The 15,843-nt window shown below is 40.1% G+C and overlaps 1 protein-coding gene across 2 annotated transcripts in view; it reads right to left on the minus strand.

The window, feature by feature from the left end:
- Nucleotides 1-15,843, minus strand: part of Lyn (LYN proto-oncogene, Src family tyrosine kinase) — a 117,673-nt gene that overhangs the window by 53,605 nt on the left and 48,225 nt on the right. Inside the window, exons 2-6 of one of the 2 annotated variants that reach the window (XM_026394400.2) lie at nucleotides 6,954-7,027; nucleotides 4,027-4,072; nucleotides 2,876-2,981; nucleotides 949-1,047; nucleotides 725-828 (exon numbers count right to left, since the gene is read on the minus strand). In XM_026394400.2, the coding sequence (XP_026250185.1) occupies nucleotides 725-828; nucleotides 949-1,047; nucleotides 2,876-2,981; nucleotides 4,027-4,072; nucleotides 6,954-7,022 (424 nt within the window). In that variant the 5' untranslated portion in view covers nucleotides 7,023-7,027. Of the gene's footprint in view, nucleotides 1-724; nucleotides 829-948; nucleotides 1,048-2,875; nucleotides 2,982-4,026; nucleotides 4,073-6,890; nucleotides 7,028-15,843 lie in introns of both variants that reach the window. The other variant, XM_026394399.2, reaches the window with a different exon arrangement.

The following is a 15,843-nucleotide window of genomic DNA, read 5'->3' on the forward strand; positions in this document are numbered from 1 at the left end:
ATACCTGTAATCCCATAGACTTGAGAGGCTGAGGCAGGGGATCCCAAGTTCAAGGTCAGCCCAGGCTAATTTAGCAAAATATAAAATGTCTCGAATACAAAATAGAAATGGCTAGGAATGTAACTTAGTGGTAAATTACCCCTGGGTAATTACTGGGAAAAAAATTTTAGCTGAACAGAAAAATTACTTTGATTTTTCTTTCTCTTAAAACTTCAGGATTTACTATACATAAGAACCATAAGACGAATCAGCAAGCAAGAAGTGTGGTCAGCCCCAGCCACAACTGTGGCTGCTTTTGTGATTTTTACTACTAAAATGAATCATTTGAGTTTGTTGTTATCAAACTATCAACATTTCACCACCAGAATTTAGTATATCTTTGTGTTTTTTTAGTAGTTCTAGCCATTTCTAAAAATGATTTTTTTTTATTTCCTATATAGGGGTGGGAGGGAAAGGGAGGGAGAAGGGGAATAGCATGGATGGTGGAAAGAGACCCTCATCATTATACAAAATACATGTATGAAGATGTGAATTTGGTGCCAACACCAAAATACAAAGATATGATAAATGGTGGTATAAAGGTATATTAAGAATTATAGTGCAAAAAATCATAATAAGAGAGCTCATGGATAATGGCCTAATTTGGCATGAACATACTTTATATACAGAGTTAAAAATAATTTCTTAAGTAGTGTTTTAAAAGAGGTCTTAAGCCACTCCCCACCTTTTAATGTTTCACTTTCTCTGATAAGAAAAGCTCCTGCGCTGTTCCCGGGTGCCAAAAGCTGTCGTTCTGCATCTTTCCTGGTTATATCCTTGAAAAACCACCTGTGGAGACATTTTCACTTTCATAGTTGTTATGTTCCAGGGAAGGAAAAGGAGAATAAAAGAACAAGCAATCCCCGTGCAGCCAACACCCCCACTGCGGGTGATGACATAAGAACTTACTCTTCTGTTTCTAAGGTGTTGACTTTGGCCACGTAGTTGCTGGGGATGAAGCCCTCTCTCTTTGTTGAAAGGGACTTAGCTTTCCACCATTCTCCATGCCTGGAATAAGAACACATATCAGAAATGGTTGATGTGTAAGACTCAAGAACTCCAACAGCCATCATCTCAAGGTGTTTATTTTGTGGGATGAGGGAAGTGGGAGGGGGGGTGGCATCTCTGGAATCTCAGAATCCAATGGGAAAATTCATTCCCCTTTATGGTACAAAAATATGTTTAGGGATGAAAGCAAAGGAAAATGGCCTTATAACTTAAATGTGGATTGTTGTGATAGATGCTGCAGAAAAAATAGTTGGTAAAAATGATTCCCATTTTGCAGAAGCAAAATATTTTGTCGTTTCCCCTAGGATAGCTATGAAATGTTTAGAATCCTCACAGAAAAGGGAGACAAGAGAATAATGGGTCATAGTTCAAGTGTCATAAACTTCTTTGCTAAGACATGTTGTTTCCATGGAGACAGATGCCAAGAAGAAAAGAGAGAGAAAAAAGCCCATAAAACAATTCCAAGAAGGTACGTCTCATCATCGTGCTACAGCCCTAACCAGCACTGGCGGGAGCAGGTGGTCCCATGAAGGAGGGAGGAACAGAATGGGTCTCTCTGCAAGTCCCAACTCTGCTCATCTTCAAATGCCCCTGGAGGATCCTTATCTGGGATGCATGAAGGACAACTACAACTACCACTATGCCTACTGCACTCCTATCCTGTATTTACACATATAGCTGATCTTCCATATCCACAGGTTCTACATTCTTAGATTCAACCAATCAAAAATCCAAAATATTAAAAAAATTTGCACCTGTACTGAACATGTACAGACCTTTCTTTTTTATCATCATTTCCTCAGCAATGTAGTCTAAGAACTATTTACATAGTATTCTTCGTGGTATTAGGTAGTATATATAGAGATGATTTAAAGTATAACAGGAGATTGTGGAGGTTATATGCAAATTCTGAGCTATTTTATATAAGGGATTTGAGCATCCACAGACTTTGATATCAAAGTGGGGTCCAGGAACCAGTACCCCATGGATACTCAGGGACTGTATACATTGACATACACATGCCATGCTTACAACAACCCTATGAGATATATACAGTCATTCTAGTTTCATAAGCAAAGATGACCAAGTATAGACTTTGAGTGACTTTTCTGAGTCACAGAGCTATCAAGAGGAAGGGCCAAATTGAGGCTTAAGTTCATGTTCAACCCAATAGTAAACCTGCTCTCAATCACCCAATAAGGGAGTCTCCCCCTCCTTTAGCCTTATTGGCAAATTTGGGAGACACTTCATGCAAAATCAATGTGAGAAGCAAGCTAGAATTAAAATGTTCAGAGTTCCTTATTCTCCTCACTGTCCTGTGCCCCTGTGGTCTGACAAGGGCCACATGTCTGAGTCAGCAATGCAGGAGTCAAGGAAATGAACTGTCCAAGCATCTTTACAGAAACGCTGTTGCTACTGAGCACAGCTAGTCCAACACTAGGGCTCTGTAGTACCATGACCTCGAAAACCAAATCAACTGGCCCATAAACCCAATCTGAATCTGGCAATACAACCAAATAAAAATGACCACTTAAAGACCATGCAGGTGTTATACAGACTCAAATTTCTTAAGGTGGCACAGCCAGGTGAAGAATTACACCAGGATCTATTCTCAAAGGGAAAAGTCCGGAGCATGCTCACAGCTGGACTTCAAAGAGAAATACTTTGAACCTATTCTTTCCCATGCTGAGGGCTACTGGCAGCAGAAGGCTGAGGGACCTCATGCCCACTGCAAGAATTGGGTTTGGGTGTCACCCTGGTCCTGAAAGAAAACCAGGGGGCAGTCTGCGAGAGCTTATGACCTGAGCTGTGGCCTGGGAACACTTACTCCTCCAGGACTTTCATCTTCTCTCCTTTCTTGAAAGACAGGTCATCGGGGTGTATGCCATCATAGGGGTACAAGGCCACCACAATGTCGCCTTGCTCCTCTGGATCTGAAAATGAAGGACACAAGTAAAGACTTTTAAGAATCCATCAGCAGAAAAAAAATTTTTTTTAATCCCCATGGGGCACAAAGAATGAGAAGAAGTGCTGAAGAGGGGTAACTGGATGAGCATGTGAACTTCCTACCTAGTGGAACTCCAGGTCTGCAAAATAACGTGGTGTACATACTGAGTACAGTATTCAGTATGCAAGGCATACTGACCTCCAACCACACGTCCTGCTTTCCAGTTATGAACACCCATGTTCCTAAGAGCATAATTCACAATACTAAAATGTGAAAGCAACCTAAATGTCCATTGATAGATGAAAAGATACAGGGTAGCCAGGTGCTGTGGCGCACGCAGGTAATCCCAGCAGCTAGGGAGGCTGAGACAGGAAGGTCTCGAGTTCAAGGTCAGCCTCAGCAACAGCGAGGCACTAAGCAACTCAGTGAGACTCTGTCTCTAAATAAAATACAAAATTGGGCTAGGGATGTGGCTCAGTGGCTGAGTGCCCCTGAGTTCAATCTCTGGTACTCCCTCCCTCCCCAAAAAAGATAAAAGGTGGCACATACATGCAATGGTGTATCATTTGGCTTTAAAAAGAAATGAGGTTCTGACACAGGCTATAATATAGATGAATAGAGGACATGATGCTAAATTAAATAAACCAGGCACAAAAGGGCAAATACTATATTTCCACTCATACAGGGGTACCTAAAATAATTGAATTCATGGAGATAGGAAATACAATGGTGGTTGCCAGGAGCAGCTATGAGTGGAAAATGAAAAATTAGTGTTTAACGGGTACAGAGTTTCAGTTTGAGAAGAGGAAAAAGTCCTCCAAAAGGCTCTCAGATGGATGGGAGTGGTGGCTGTACAAAATTGTGAATGTGCAGACCACCATTTAACTCTACAAATGGTTAAAATTGTTAAGATGTAATGTGTATTTATTTTCCATATTGAAAAATAAATACAAACTTTGAGGGCAACTACTTTATAAAGACTCTAACATAAAGAAAAAAAAAACAGTAACTATGTTACTAAGAAAACATACCTTTCGTTTGAAACCTCTGTCCTGGTAAAAGCTGAGATTCTGGAACCTATGAGAGAATATTTGTTAGGAAAAGATTATGCTTAGCCTTTTCTGCTCATGTTAGTGGGGTATATCATTTTTCTAACAGTAGTAGCAAATGCGCTTTGGATTTGCTGGTTTATTAAGCTGGAAAGAAAAGCAGTACAGAGAGGAAATTCATTCTGGAGAGCAATACCACTGCCTATATATGGCTCAGTGAAACCCATCTTCCTTCTAAAAGCTATCATTCGCCCTGGCTGGCTGGAAGTGATCAGAGCTTGGGTCAGTGAGCTGCTATATGCTCACCTCATTGTAATTCTGCCTTTATCTGATAACACAACCCTCATATTATTCGCCTAGCTCCAGACCCTCCAGCCCCTTACACAGACCTGAGAGGTAGCATTTCCGTATGCTCAATGGTTGTGCAGGGCTTTGGCAAAGCCTCACCTTTTCTCTTGCCTCCTTCTTTCTGCCTAGAAGCAATTGAAGGCTGGAGTCCCAGCAGCTACAGAAACCAAATGCCCATGACAGCTGAGGGAGAGAAGAAAGTGGCTGGGGTCCTGGTGACTTTACAGAATTGTCACATCATCCCATTTCCATGCTTCCCAGACTTGTTTAAACACAGTCAGGGCTGTCACTAGCAACTGAGAGCATGTCCTAACTGATCCAGACTTTCTTGGGCTGACCTCAACTCCATCATGAGGACAGATGGCATCCCCTGCCTTTGTACCTGGGAGGTGTATTATTGGGAAGGACTAGTAGTATAAAAGACCATCTCAATTGCCAAAGTTTTTTTTTTTTTCTCACAATGCATGATAAGGCTGGGCAAGGTCTCGTGACCTCTTCTAAGGATGGTATATAATAAGGGACTACACTGCAAACCATGTGACGTTTCCATTTCTCTTTGATTAAAGTGATTTCATGGAATGGGACCAAAATGATTTGTACTAAAATTTAAATTTCTGATGAAAGTCAGCCCATAACATCTCTAATTCATTAAGGAGGGAACATGATTCATCAAGGTATCGGAAAATCTATGGGTCCACGCTATCCTTCAAGAATTTCAAGAAATTTTACACTGATTTGTCAGTCATTTTGATTTGCATAATTAGCAAACAGGATCTAGTTCATATGATTTAGAGGAAATAATTAAGTAAGAAACTAAGTAGTTCTGAAAGCAGCAAGCTGATTGGAAAATATCAGACATGTTAATGTACAAACATTTTAAGATACTATTTTTAATGGGGTCTTATTATGTTGCCCTGCAGACTGGTCTTGAACTCAAGGGTTCAAGTAATTCCCTCTACATTCTGAGTAGTTGATACCACAGGGCATAAGCCACCAGCTCTTTCAAATACACTTTTTCTAAGACTAAAACACATATATGCAACTCTTACACCATTGTCCTAGATCTTTTCTTAAAATAGCTATTCTTAGTGTACTGGAGAATCACATCCATTCCATCTCACCCCCTCATCAAACTCCCCTTGCAATCAATTCATGGCAAGCATTTTGGCACACCTGGCAAGGCTGAGAGTGTTATTTATGGCCATGGAATGAGGCCAAAAGAACTGGCTCATGAAGTGAGGGCATCTGTGACCACAGAAGGCAAGGACTAAAATACTTATGGTATACATGAGGGAATTGAAAGATTTCAAACATGTTTACTACTTCTGCTTTCTAACTTGATTTTAATTTCCCTGATTCTGAACAAGAGGAGAAAATGGGCATGTAATTTTGTATGAGTCTACCCTGCTTTTCTGAATAAAAGACATATTCATTCATCATTTAAAAATAAAACAGACCAAAAAATGTGAGTTTTAAAGCATATAAATTCTGCAACAGTTAGTGCCAGAAACAAACAGATCCTTTTTATGAGAGTTGTGGAGTCTATAAGAAAACTATTTGTAACTCTAATTCCTCATTTTATTTTCTGTTAATCACATTTATGTTACATATAGTCCTATATCACTACACACTTATGTAGTATGTTCTTAAATTTTATATGTATATTTATATCATCACTAAATTATTAAAGCTACTAATAATCTTATACCATTTGAGTAAATTTATTTTCTAAATATAATTTTACATAATACATGTTAATTTATCTATCCAGAAAACATATGATAACTTAATAGTATTATATAGTCATTCTTCATTTCCACTACTTTTTAAAAAAAATATTTCTGTTTTAGTTTTAGGTGCACACAATATCTTTATTTTATTTTTATGTGGTGCTGAGGATTGAACCCAGTGTCTCACGCATGCCAGGTGAGTACTCTTACCACTGAGCCACAACCCCAGCCCTTCACTGCTTTTTAACTAACTGACTTATCAGTGTCAATGATGAGGCAGAATTAGATGAGCTTTTCTTAATCCTTTAATTCATTATAACAAATCATGATTCTTTTAATATCTATACTCTTCTGAATCAGTTGGATAAAATGTGATATACCAAATGTGACATGAGCACCTATTTTAGTTTCTGACTTAAATCCAGAATTTTCTTGTGCTTCCACACCACTCTGCTGATCTTGTTACCTATCCTCAGTCATACAGCCTATATATGTATTGGGGTCTCTTCACCAATGATATAAAAGATGTTTTTCTCCACATATAAAAATGTGGTTAAAGGCTTGTTTATTGCCCAATAAGTGGCCTGGTCATCCCTAAAGATTTACACATTCTTCAAAGGATTAAGTCACAAAGCACATCAAAAATTATCTGAGGTCCAAGAAATCAATGTGATTTTTTTTGCATGCACATATCACAGATTGGGGTTAAAATTATGCAGCCATACTTGGATCCTGCTGTGGGAATTCTCCCTGAGACTATCTACTTACTGGCCTTTGCTGTTTATTGGACGTTGGATCTCTCACATAAATAGTTCGGTCAGTATTACGTACTGGTTGAGTCTTCATATCTATTCCATCGTCATTCAGATTGTCTTTCCTTTTTGATTTTATACATCCCATATTTCCTGTCGGGATAGAAAATCAAGGGGACATTATTTTACCATTCCAGAACTGGCTTCCAAAATCTCTTCGCTGAAGCAGAATAAAAGGAAGTACTTTTCTTCTTCATCATACTTAGATTAATATACTCAAACGTGGACACTGTTCACAAATGGGTTTGCTTGCTCATTCATTTATTCGTTCATTCAAAAATATTTATTGAACATTAATGTTTTATCAGCCAGACATAATTCCTCCTCTAAATAAGCTCATAGTCTCGTGGCAAAAAATGTGTAAATTCGAATTATGGCACAATGGGGTGGGTCAATGACAGAGGATGCACAAGACCTAAGAGAGGACACGTAATTCAGATAAGAGGAAAAGCACCAGGTCTGGGAAGCTTCCCGAAGGAAATGATCTGTGTTGGGAGGGATGTTGGCCAGTTGAAAGGTCAGCAGAGGGTTTCCAGGAACAACAAACTTCACATGCAACCACGGTGGCCTCAACATAGCGTGACTCCTTCAAACTGGTTCAACAAAATTACACCTTTAGTCCAGGACTGAGCAGGAAGGCCAGGGCTGGAGAGGAGGCACATGCTGGTACAGTGCTGATGACTTGGCTTTTTTATCCTGAAGACAAGTGGCATATGCCGTCTATATTATAGCATGCAAGGTAAAGGTGAGAGGGCTTGAGATTTCAAGGCGGGTGTGAGTTAGAGTATATAGAGCCTGGCTCCAGCTGAATGTGGCTTGGGGACCCAGGAAGATGGTGGTGGCCTTCCCCCAAGGCTGAAAATAAAAGAGACAGGTATGGTAGAAAAGATGCTTGTACGAACATCTGGATGATCAAGTCTAATTATGTTGTGTGCATGTCTGAATATGGCATAATGAATTCCAATTACATATAATTATAATACACCAATTACAAAAAAAAAAAAAAGATATCAGCCTAGAAACCAGCTGACAAATGACATAGTTATGGCACTGCAAGCCAGGATTGAGAGGGGACTCTGGAGGAAAAGCCATCCCAGTGAGTGGAGGGCTTGTGTTGACCCGTGCAGAATGACATTGCCATGCTTCTGACATAAAAACCTGTTCAATGCTTCATTTACTTAATCCTAGGATGGGCAGAATACTCCACAGAGCACTCTGGATACTGAGAAGATTTGGAACATTTGAACCAGGTGACTCTTGCCTTAGAGCATACCTTTGAAACTACACTTTAAAAGCAAAATCGTCTCCATTAGAAGGTCCTACAGAGCAGTGATTCCCACAGAATAGATTCACTGGACACATTCTAGAAAACTATTCTGGGGTCCAGTGGGACCACGGTTCTCCCTGTGTAATTCTGGAGTGCTGCCAAAGTTTGAGGCCAGGTGATAGAACTTCAGAGGAGAGCAAGATGACTGAGTTTGGGGGAAAGGCGGTGTGAGTCAGACAGTACCTCATGGGGAAGGAATTGTGCTAAGAAACCTCCAGAGCTCCTCTCAGAACTCGGCTGCCCTGGGCCCAGCTCTCACATTGTCCTGCAGGATTCCCGCCGGTCTGGGAACTTGGACTTGTTTATCATTTCATTAGCTGGGGGACAAGCCTCTGTAGGACAGCCACACCTCTTTCTGAAACTAGTGAGCTGTAGTTCCCAAAATAAAGGGGAAGCAAGTACTTCTTTAATTCAAAACAGCACATTTTTTTCGCCCCATAGGCTAAGGGTTCTGAGATGGAGATGCAGCAAGTGAAGCAGAGATCTCTAGAACTAACTTACAGTTTGCAGGAAATACAGGGGAGAGAGGAATACGATAATCAGAAAAATCCAGAATCTGCTGTATTCTCAAGACGACTAGCCTGGACACTTCTACTAGAAAGGAAAGGGGGCAGGACTATTCCATATTAAAAGAGACTAGAGGGCTGGGTGTGTAGCTCAGTGAGACAGCGCTTGCCTAATGTGTGCCAGGACCTGGGTTCAATCCCCAGCACTGAAGGAAAAGAAGGAGAAGGAGAAAAAGCTACAGGAACAGTATGTGAATTTTAGCTAAATCCTGGGAGAATAGGGGAATCTGAAATGCACAGCCAGGATAATTGGGGAAATTCAGCTGGTTTCAGCAGGACACTAGGGGATTGTTGTTAGACTTTACATGTGTGATAATGGTACTGGGGATACAAAGGAGAATGTCCACATCTTTGGAGATGTAGGCGGAGATGAGAAGGAGTAAGGGTTAAGGTCTCAGCAACTTTCAACACTTCAGCCACAATGAGAAGGGGCAGATGTGTCCAAATATTTGAAAACTGCTCAACCTAGGGAAAGGGTCTATTTTTTCATCTTTTTGCTATAGATCTGAAATTTTCAAAGTTAAAAATTGGATGGGAGAAAATAAGTGGATATTATGAACAACTACACAAAACCCATTTTTTTTAAAAAAAGTTAGAAAATGCTTAGAATTTTGGTGTGCGTATGTGAAGTCAGGAGACATCATCAGAGAAGTCTGTCGCCAGGCATTCTTTATGTGGCCTGCCGGACAGTGTGGGCTTCCTTTTAGCAGGAAGCCACAGAGAATTCTCTGAGCAGGAATGACGTGTGGAGAACTCTGCTTCTGAGAGAGAATTCTGCAAGAAGGTGAGCACAGGCTACAGGGGGGAATCTATCCCCAGCGGTCAAAGATATCCAGAAAAAGACAAGATGGCCAGTTGTCTGAGGGCAATGACCTTGAGAAGAGGGAGGGTGAAGGCAAAAAACCCAGTGGATGTGGGCGGGTGTCAACCAAGGGCACCATATCAAGAGATTATCATTTGCTTATGCTTATTTTATGTTTTTCCCCTCTCACCATGGATAATTGAGAACCAAATTACATCTTGTGGATTTTCAAAACTGAAAACGCCACTCCATATGGAGAGTTAGAATGGTCTCATGGCTGGGAGCCAGCCTCTGCTCACCCCTGCTGATACGGAGCTGTGTCTGGCGCCTTGCAGTTCAGAAAGACACCTCCAAGAGCACCTCCTATGACATGGCAATCAGCATGCCAAATTCTGACCAGGTCTTGCAATTCCTTATACTGGGCAAAGAGACCAGAAAATACAATCTGCTCTTGATAAAAATTTGAAAGTGGTTACACATTTCCAAGAGATATGAACTACACTTTACAATGATTTGCACCTTAGTATTTTCTAATTAAACATCCAGAATGGATTGAGCATCTCCTTTAATCCTTGAGAAAACCCTGTGCCCAAGATATTACTGTGCTCACTTTACAGGATAATAAACTGAGCCTCAGAAAGGTTAAATGTCTGGCCCAGGGAAACAGCTGGTAAGCGCTGGAGCTGGGCCTCACTCAAACTACTTTGGTCTAAAACCTAATACAGCTGGGTGTGGGGGTCTACCCTTGTATTCTCAGTGACTTTGGAGGCTAAGAAAGAAGGATCACAAGTTTGAGGTCAGCCTCAGCAACTCACCAAGATCCTTAGCAACTTAGCGAGACCCTGTTTCAAAGTTTTTAAGAAGGGGTTGGGGAGGTAGCTCAGCGGTAAAGCACCCCAGGTGTTATTCCCAGAACAAAAATTTAAAAAATAAATAAAATCTAATACGCAGGCTAATTTCCACAAACTGTGCTTTTACATTTTGTCATATGCCGACTATTTTGAAACTCATGTTTCATTAACAATGCTAAATACAGGCATTATTTTCATAGCCTGCCTCCTGCTCAGAAGGATATGAAATGCTTTACCACAAAGGAATCAATAACAAGGTTAATAAAATGAAAACAGAAAACCAGAGCCAATGAAAAGAGGAGAATGCAAATGTGGTTACACTGTGGGTAACAGATCTGGTGAAACTGAACTGCACATTTGCCCTGAATTGCTGGCAGGAAGGGCCAGAGGGGCAGCGTGAGTCACTGCAGGCGAGAGGAAATGGACCAGGCTCCTCACTGAGAACTGTGTCCCCAATAAAAGTTCTAAGTTGCATTTAATGGACTTAAAAGTGCTGTGGATGATACTGTTGGTAATATTTCCCCCCAGTACCATTTTTAATTGTAAATATGTTTAATATGAAGAAACTTTTGGTTAAAAATAGTCATACTCACTAAGGGTTTGATATGCAAATACAACTCTTGAGATGTTTCTTGCAAAAGCTCAACTGCATGGTTTAAGGGACAGACACCAACACCCACAGAAAACGGGAGCCAGCTAGTAGCTGTGGGCACACACCTGTAAATCTCAGTGACCTGGGAGTTTTGAGGCAGAAGGATGGCAAGTTTGAGGATAACCTGGACAACGTAGAACTTCAAAATAAAACATAAAAAGACTGGGGATATAGCTCAGTGGTGCCGTGTCCCTGGGCTCAATCTCCAGTGCAAAAAAAAAAAAAAAAAAAGAAAGAAAAGGAAGGAAGGAAGGAAGGAAGGAAGGAAGGAAGGAGAGAAGGAGAGAAGGAAAGAAGGAAGGAAAAGAAAACAAAATGGGAGACTGGTGACTTTTCTTTGCAAAAATTTCTCTCATGGAGAAAAATATCCAATAGGGGTGGCTCATCCTCATTTAAAGGCCTTAGTCTATTAAAAGAGTGATTTAAAAAAAAATGGTACCAAGGAGCTGTAGTCTGGGATAACAACTACAACTCCTTGGTACCATTGTACAACCTCAGGTAAGATCTGCACAAATGCCTAATGGCGCCTAATATTCAAAGGAACAACTAACTGTGCATCTGGATTCTACTTCTGGGAACCTGTTCTGTAGCCACATTGTAAAGGGCACCAGAATATTCACAGTAATATTGTTTATATTATAAACAGAGCCCATCCAGATACTCACCAACAGGGGATCTTTCATGAAATTAGGGCAAACTGACAAGTCTTCCTACCTACATCTATTCACCTCCTTGTCTGTCACACGAAGATTTTTAAATTATATACCACTTATCTTAGCAGACCTAAAAGGAACCAAAACTAGGAAATTGGATGCCACCTTCCCCCCATGAAATCTGACTATTTCAGACTTCTCTTCTTATGAATCCTACAATATTTTTCTATAAGTGGTCCACATATTCCTAAATCTTAAAATTTTAAGGAAGTTAATTACTCTGGGCACAGTGGCGAATGCCTATAATCCCTCCTGAAGCAGGAAGATCTCAAGGTGGAGACCAGCCTCAGTAACTCAGCTGCTCTTAAAAAAGAAAGAGGACTGGGGATATGGCTCAGTGGTAAAATGTTCCTGTGTTCAATCCCTAGAAACCCTCCCCCTCCAATTTTTTTTTTAATTTTGAAAAAGGAAATTACTAGGATTTGGCCCCTGATAATTTAAACATCTTGCCTTTGTGAAGAGCTATAATATGCACTGTGTTGGTACCACGTTTTGTTTTTATTGTGACTTATACATTTTCTGCCTTTATTCCGGCACCCACCAAAAAGAAACTAAAATCTCTTTTTTTCCTTTGCCACGAATTCCTACACTGAATGCTTTAATGGAGTTAAGTTTTCCCAGCAAGAAGTGAATTACCATCCACAGGCTCCTTGAGGGCTCTGAAATCTGATCTTCTCTCTCCTGACCTTGCAGTAGCAACTGGCCACTCACCTGAAGCAAAGAGAGTAGCCACCATCATCAATGAGGGTGTGTAGATGATGGGCTCAGGAGGGAGAAAAGAGATGAATAAGTAGCTACCTCTTTTGTGCCTGGCATTTCATAGACAAGGAAAGCAAAGCCAAAGAGAACTCTGAACCAGGTAATCCAGGTTTCTGGGAGAACTGAATCTTGGCCCATTTGGCTTCAAAGCTGCACTTCTTTATCCACCCAAGTCTTTGCCTCTCTGTGGGGTGAGATTCATCTCCAACAGTTTCCTAATTAAGGAGCTTAGAAAGACAAGAGGAAGAAGAGGAAGCCCAAGGAAACAGAGATGGGGGTACCTATCCCAAACCAAAGTGATCTTGAACTTCAAAGGCAGGTTCAAGTTGCTGGAAGGGTCATTGATAGGAATTCAACCCTGTAACAGTGTCCTCCAGTTCTCACACTTGCATTCCAGGATTAAGTCTATAGCTCAGGAGATTCACCTTGCCCATCAACATAGAAACCCTTCGACATGCGCTGATTGCTTTCCTTTTTACTTCACTTTCAGAAATGAGACTCCGATAAGAGAAACAAAGTCCATGAAAGAATTAGCTTTCTCCCAGCTACCGATCAAAGCCACAGGGGTCAGACTGAGATGGAGAACCTCAGCCCACCCCTTCCCCTAACCCTAAGATTGCAAAGCACTCCTTGACTTATAAGAAGTGAGCACTCCTTGACTTATAAGAAGTGAGAGAGCAGAGTGAAGAAGTGTGGGAAGAGTATTGGGACTGAACCTGTATCCAATGTGTCTGCCAGTCCCCCGCTTTAACTATTAGGGGTCAAATGGAAAAGGGGAGTGTGGTGTGGGAAGTGGCTTCAAGTATATGCAGTAGAGGTATAGGGTACATATCCCTAGACACAAGAGAGAGGTCAGAGGCTGTGTGAGGCTCCCTTCGCTCAGCCTGCAGAAGGTTTTTTTGGGGAGGGGGAGAATCTAGAAGTTTTTCTGTGTCCATATAACACTACCCCAAAACAACAGAGCCCTATGCAATCTGTGCAACTAGTTACAGCCAGGACCAACCCAGTGAGACCACAGATGTGCATGGAATGTGAGGGGAATCTGTGGCTTCTCTCCCCAAACAGCGAAAGAGCGGCTCTGTCCCTACAATGCTGTCATGAAGCTAAGTGATGAAGGAGAAATGTGAAGGATTGAGCTCTGTCTTAAAGAAATGGAGTCATGTGGGAAGCAGTCCATTTCAACCAGAAATAGCAAAACCCTATTGGAAATTGAGGGAGGTTCCCCTCCTGCTACTATTCAGAGGACTGAGGAGAGAATAACACAGCATGTGTGTGTTTGTTTTGTTGTTTTCCAAAATTGTGCTGCAGTATATAAATTTGGCCAGATCACTACACATAAAATGCAGTGGGTACTAGAATTAGATGGTAGTGATGGTATTCAACATTAAGAACATACTATACACTACTGAATTGAATATTTTGAAATGGTGAGTTTTACAGCATATGGACTTTATCAATAAAAAATTAATCTTAAAAATGCCCTCCACCCTAAAAACGAGAGACATGGTAAAGTCTGTTTCCTCTTTATTTTTACTTCTTTTTTAAAAATGCCAAATATATGCAATTAACAAATAAAGATTATATGTATTTTTTCAATGATTTCCTCTTTATTTTCTTTATGCCTTTGCACTCCAAATCTTGCACATTTTCATTCATGTCTGCAGGTATCTGGTTTGAATCCACTTCTTTATTTTCTGCCATAAGAGATATAGCACGGCCACAAGAAGATCCAAGGGTTGTGGAGCTATGATGTGACCGGTTAACTAAAATTACACGGCTAACTTGTTGCTGAGATATTCTGAAATAATGACTCATAAAATAGCAAATTATCCATATCAAAACCTTACGATAGCACTAGGTAAAGTGTTGTTTTTTTTTTTTTTTATCACAGCATTTACTAGAATAGGTCCAGAAAAGAACTGTAAAATATTTAATGAGGTAAATACAGACAAATGCCTGGGAGCTGAGCGTCTACACAGTGAAGCTGAGAGTAATTTGTCTCTGGCCCGGAAGGGACAGACAGGATAAGAAGTTGGCATCAAGTAGGAATCAGGAAGTCACGCTGCTGCATCCAGCCTGACAGTCCTATAACTATAGACAAACCACTCTCTTTTCTGGACTCTTAATTGCCTCACCATAAAATGAAATTGCTGGGCTTGGTACAGGAGGGCAAGTGATATAATCTTTAAAGTGACAATACACATTAAAGTTCTTTAGAATGTATGCCCCTCTTAACACACCACCAACACTTCTAGGAGTAAATTGTTTCTAAGAAAATTACTTTACACGCAAAGCTCTGTATAAAAGGATACCTATGTGAGACTATTTTAAATACCATACAGAAAAAGGCATGCTGGTCACTAGTTATATAAGTGCAGATCAGCTCTCAAACTTCACTAAAAGCCAGTTCTCTTGGGGTTTCGGTTTGTATGTTGATTGATTCACCAAAATTTGTACCTTTTAACCATCTGTGAGGCTTATATAATTTCATATTAGATGCAATTGTTTTAACAGCATACGTTTATAATGGCTTGTATCAGTTGGAGTTGTTTTAATAGCATGAGTAATAATTCTTATCAGTTAGTGGGAGATATGGTTATTTCTGTAGTTTATTTGTTTCTTACCTTACCCACCTTTACATTTTTAGGACTTTAATTTTAATCTTTTCCACTTGGTGGCATATTTTTTAGCACATTTGAGTTCAAGTGTTCTGCTTCTTTCTGGTCTTGATCTGCATGTCCTCACTCCCTCCCCACACCTCAGAATGGTTCTATCCTTAACATCAAATGCTTTTGCAAACAGCTGCCAAAATAACACATCCTAATTTCTCCTTCTTACAAACTAAATTTTAAGCATGTCATGTGTTGGGAATACATTGATCATTTCCTTTTTCTCTTTGATACTTCCAATTTTAAATTTAAACATAAATTTAATTTTTTTTTTTACTGCAGAAGCAAACATCAGTGCTGACATGCCATTTGAAGAAATAGCAGAAGGATATGAAAATGATAGAGTTTTTTTTATAGAAACAATATTCAAGTAGTTAAAAGAAATAAGTTCACTAGTAAAGTGGAACATGTGATAATCATAAAATTGTTCTTCAGCTTTTGAAAAATTTATCCACAGCATGATTCTGCAATACTAAAAAATCATGTGTTTCTATTAAAATACTTTACAAATATGTTTGTCGACATAAAAAGATTCACAGTAAATTTAAGTAAAAAAAAAGATGAAAACAG

The sequence above is a fragment of the Urocitellus parryii genome, chromosome 7 (assembly GCF_045843805.1).
Source record: "Urocitellus parryii isolate mUroPar1 chromosome 7, mUroPar1.hap1, whole genome shotgun sequence".
Classification (NCBI taxonomy): Eukaryota; Metazoa; Chordata; class Mammalia; order Rodentia; family Sciuridae; genus Urocitellus; species Urocitellus parryii.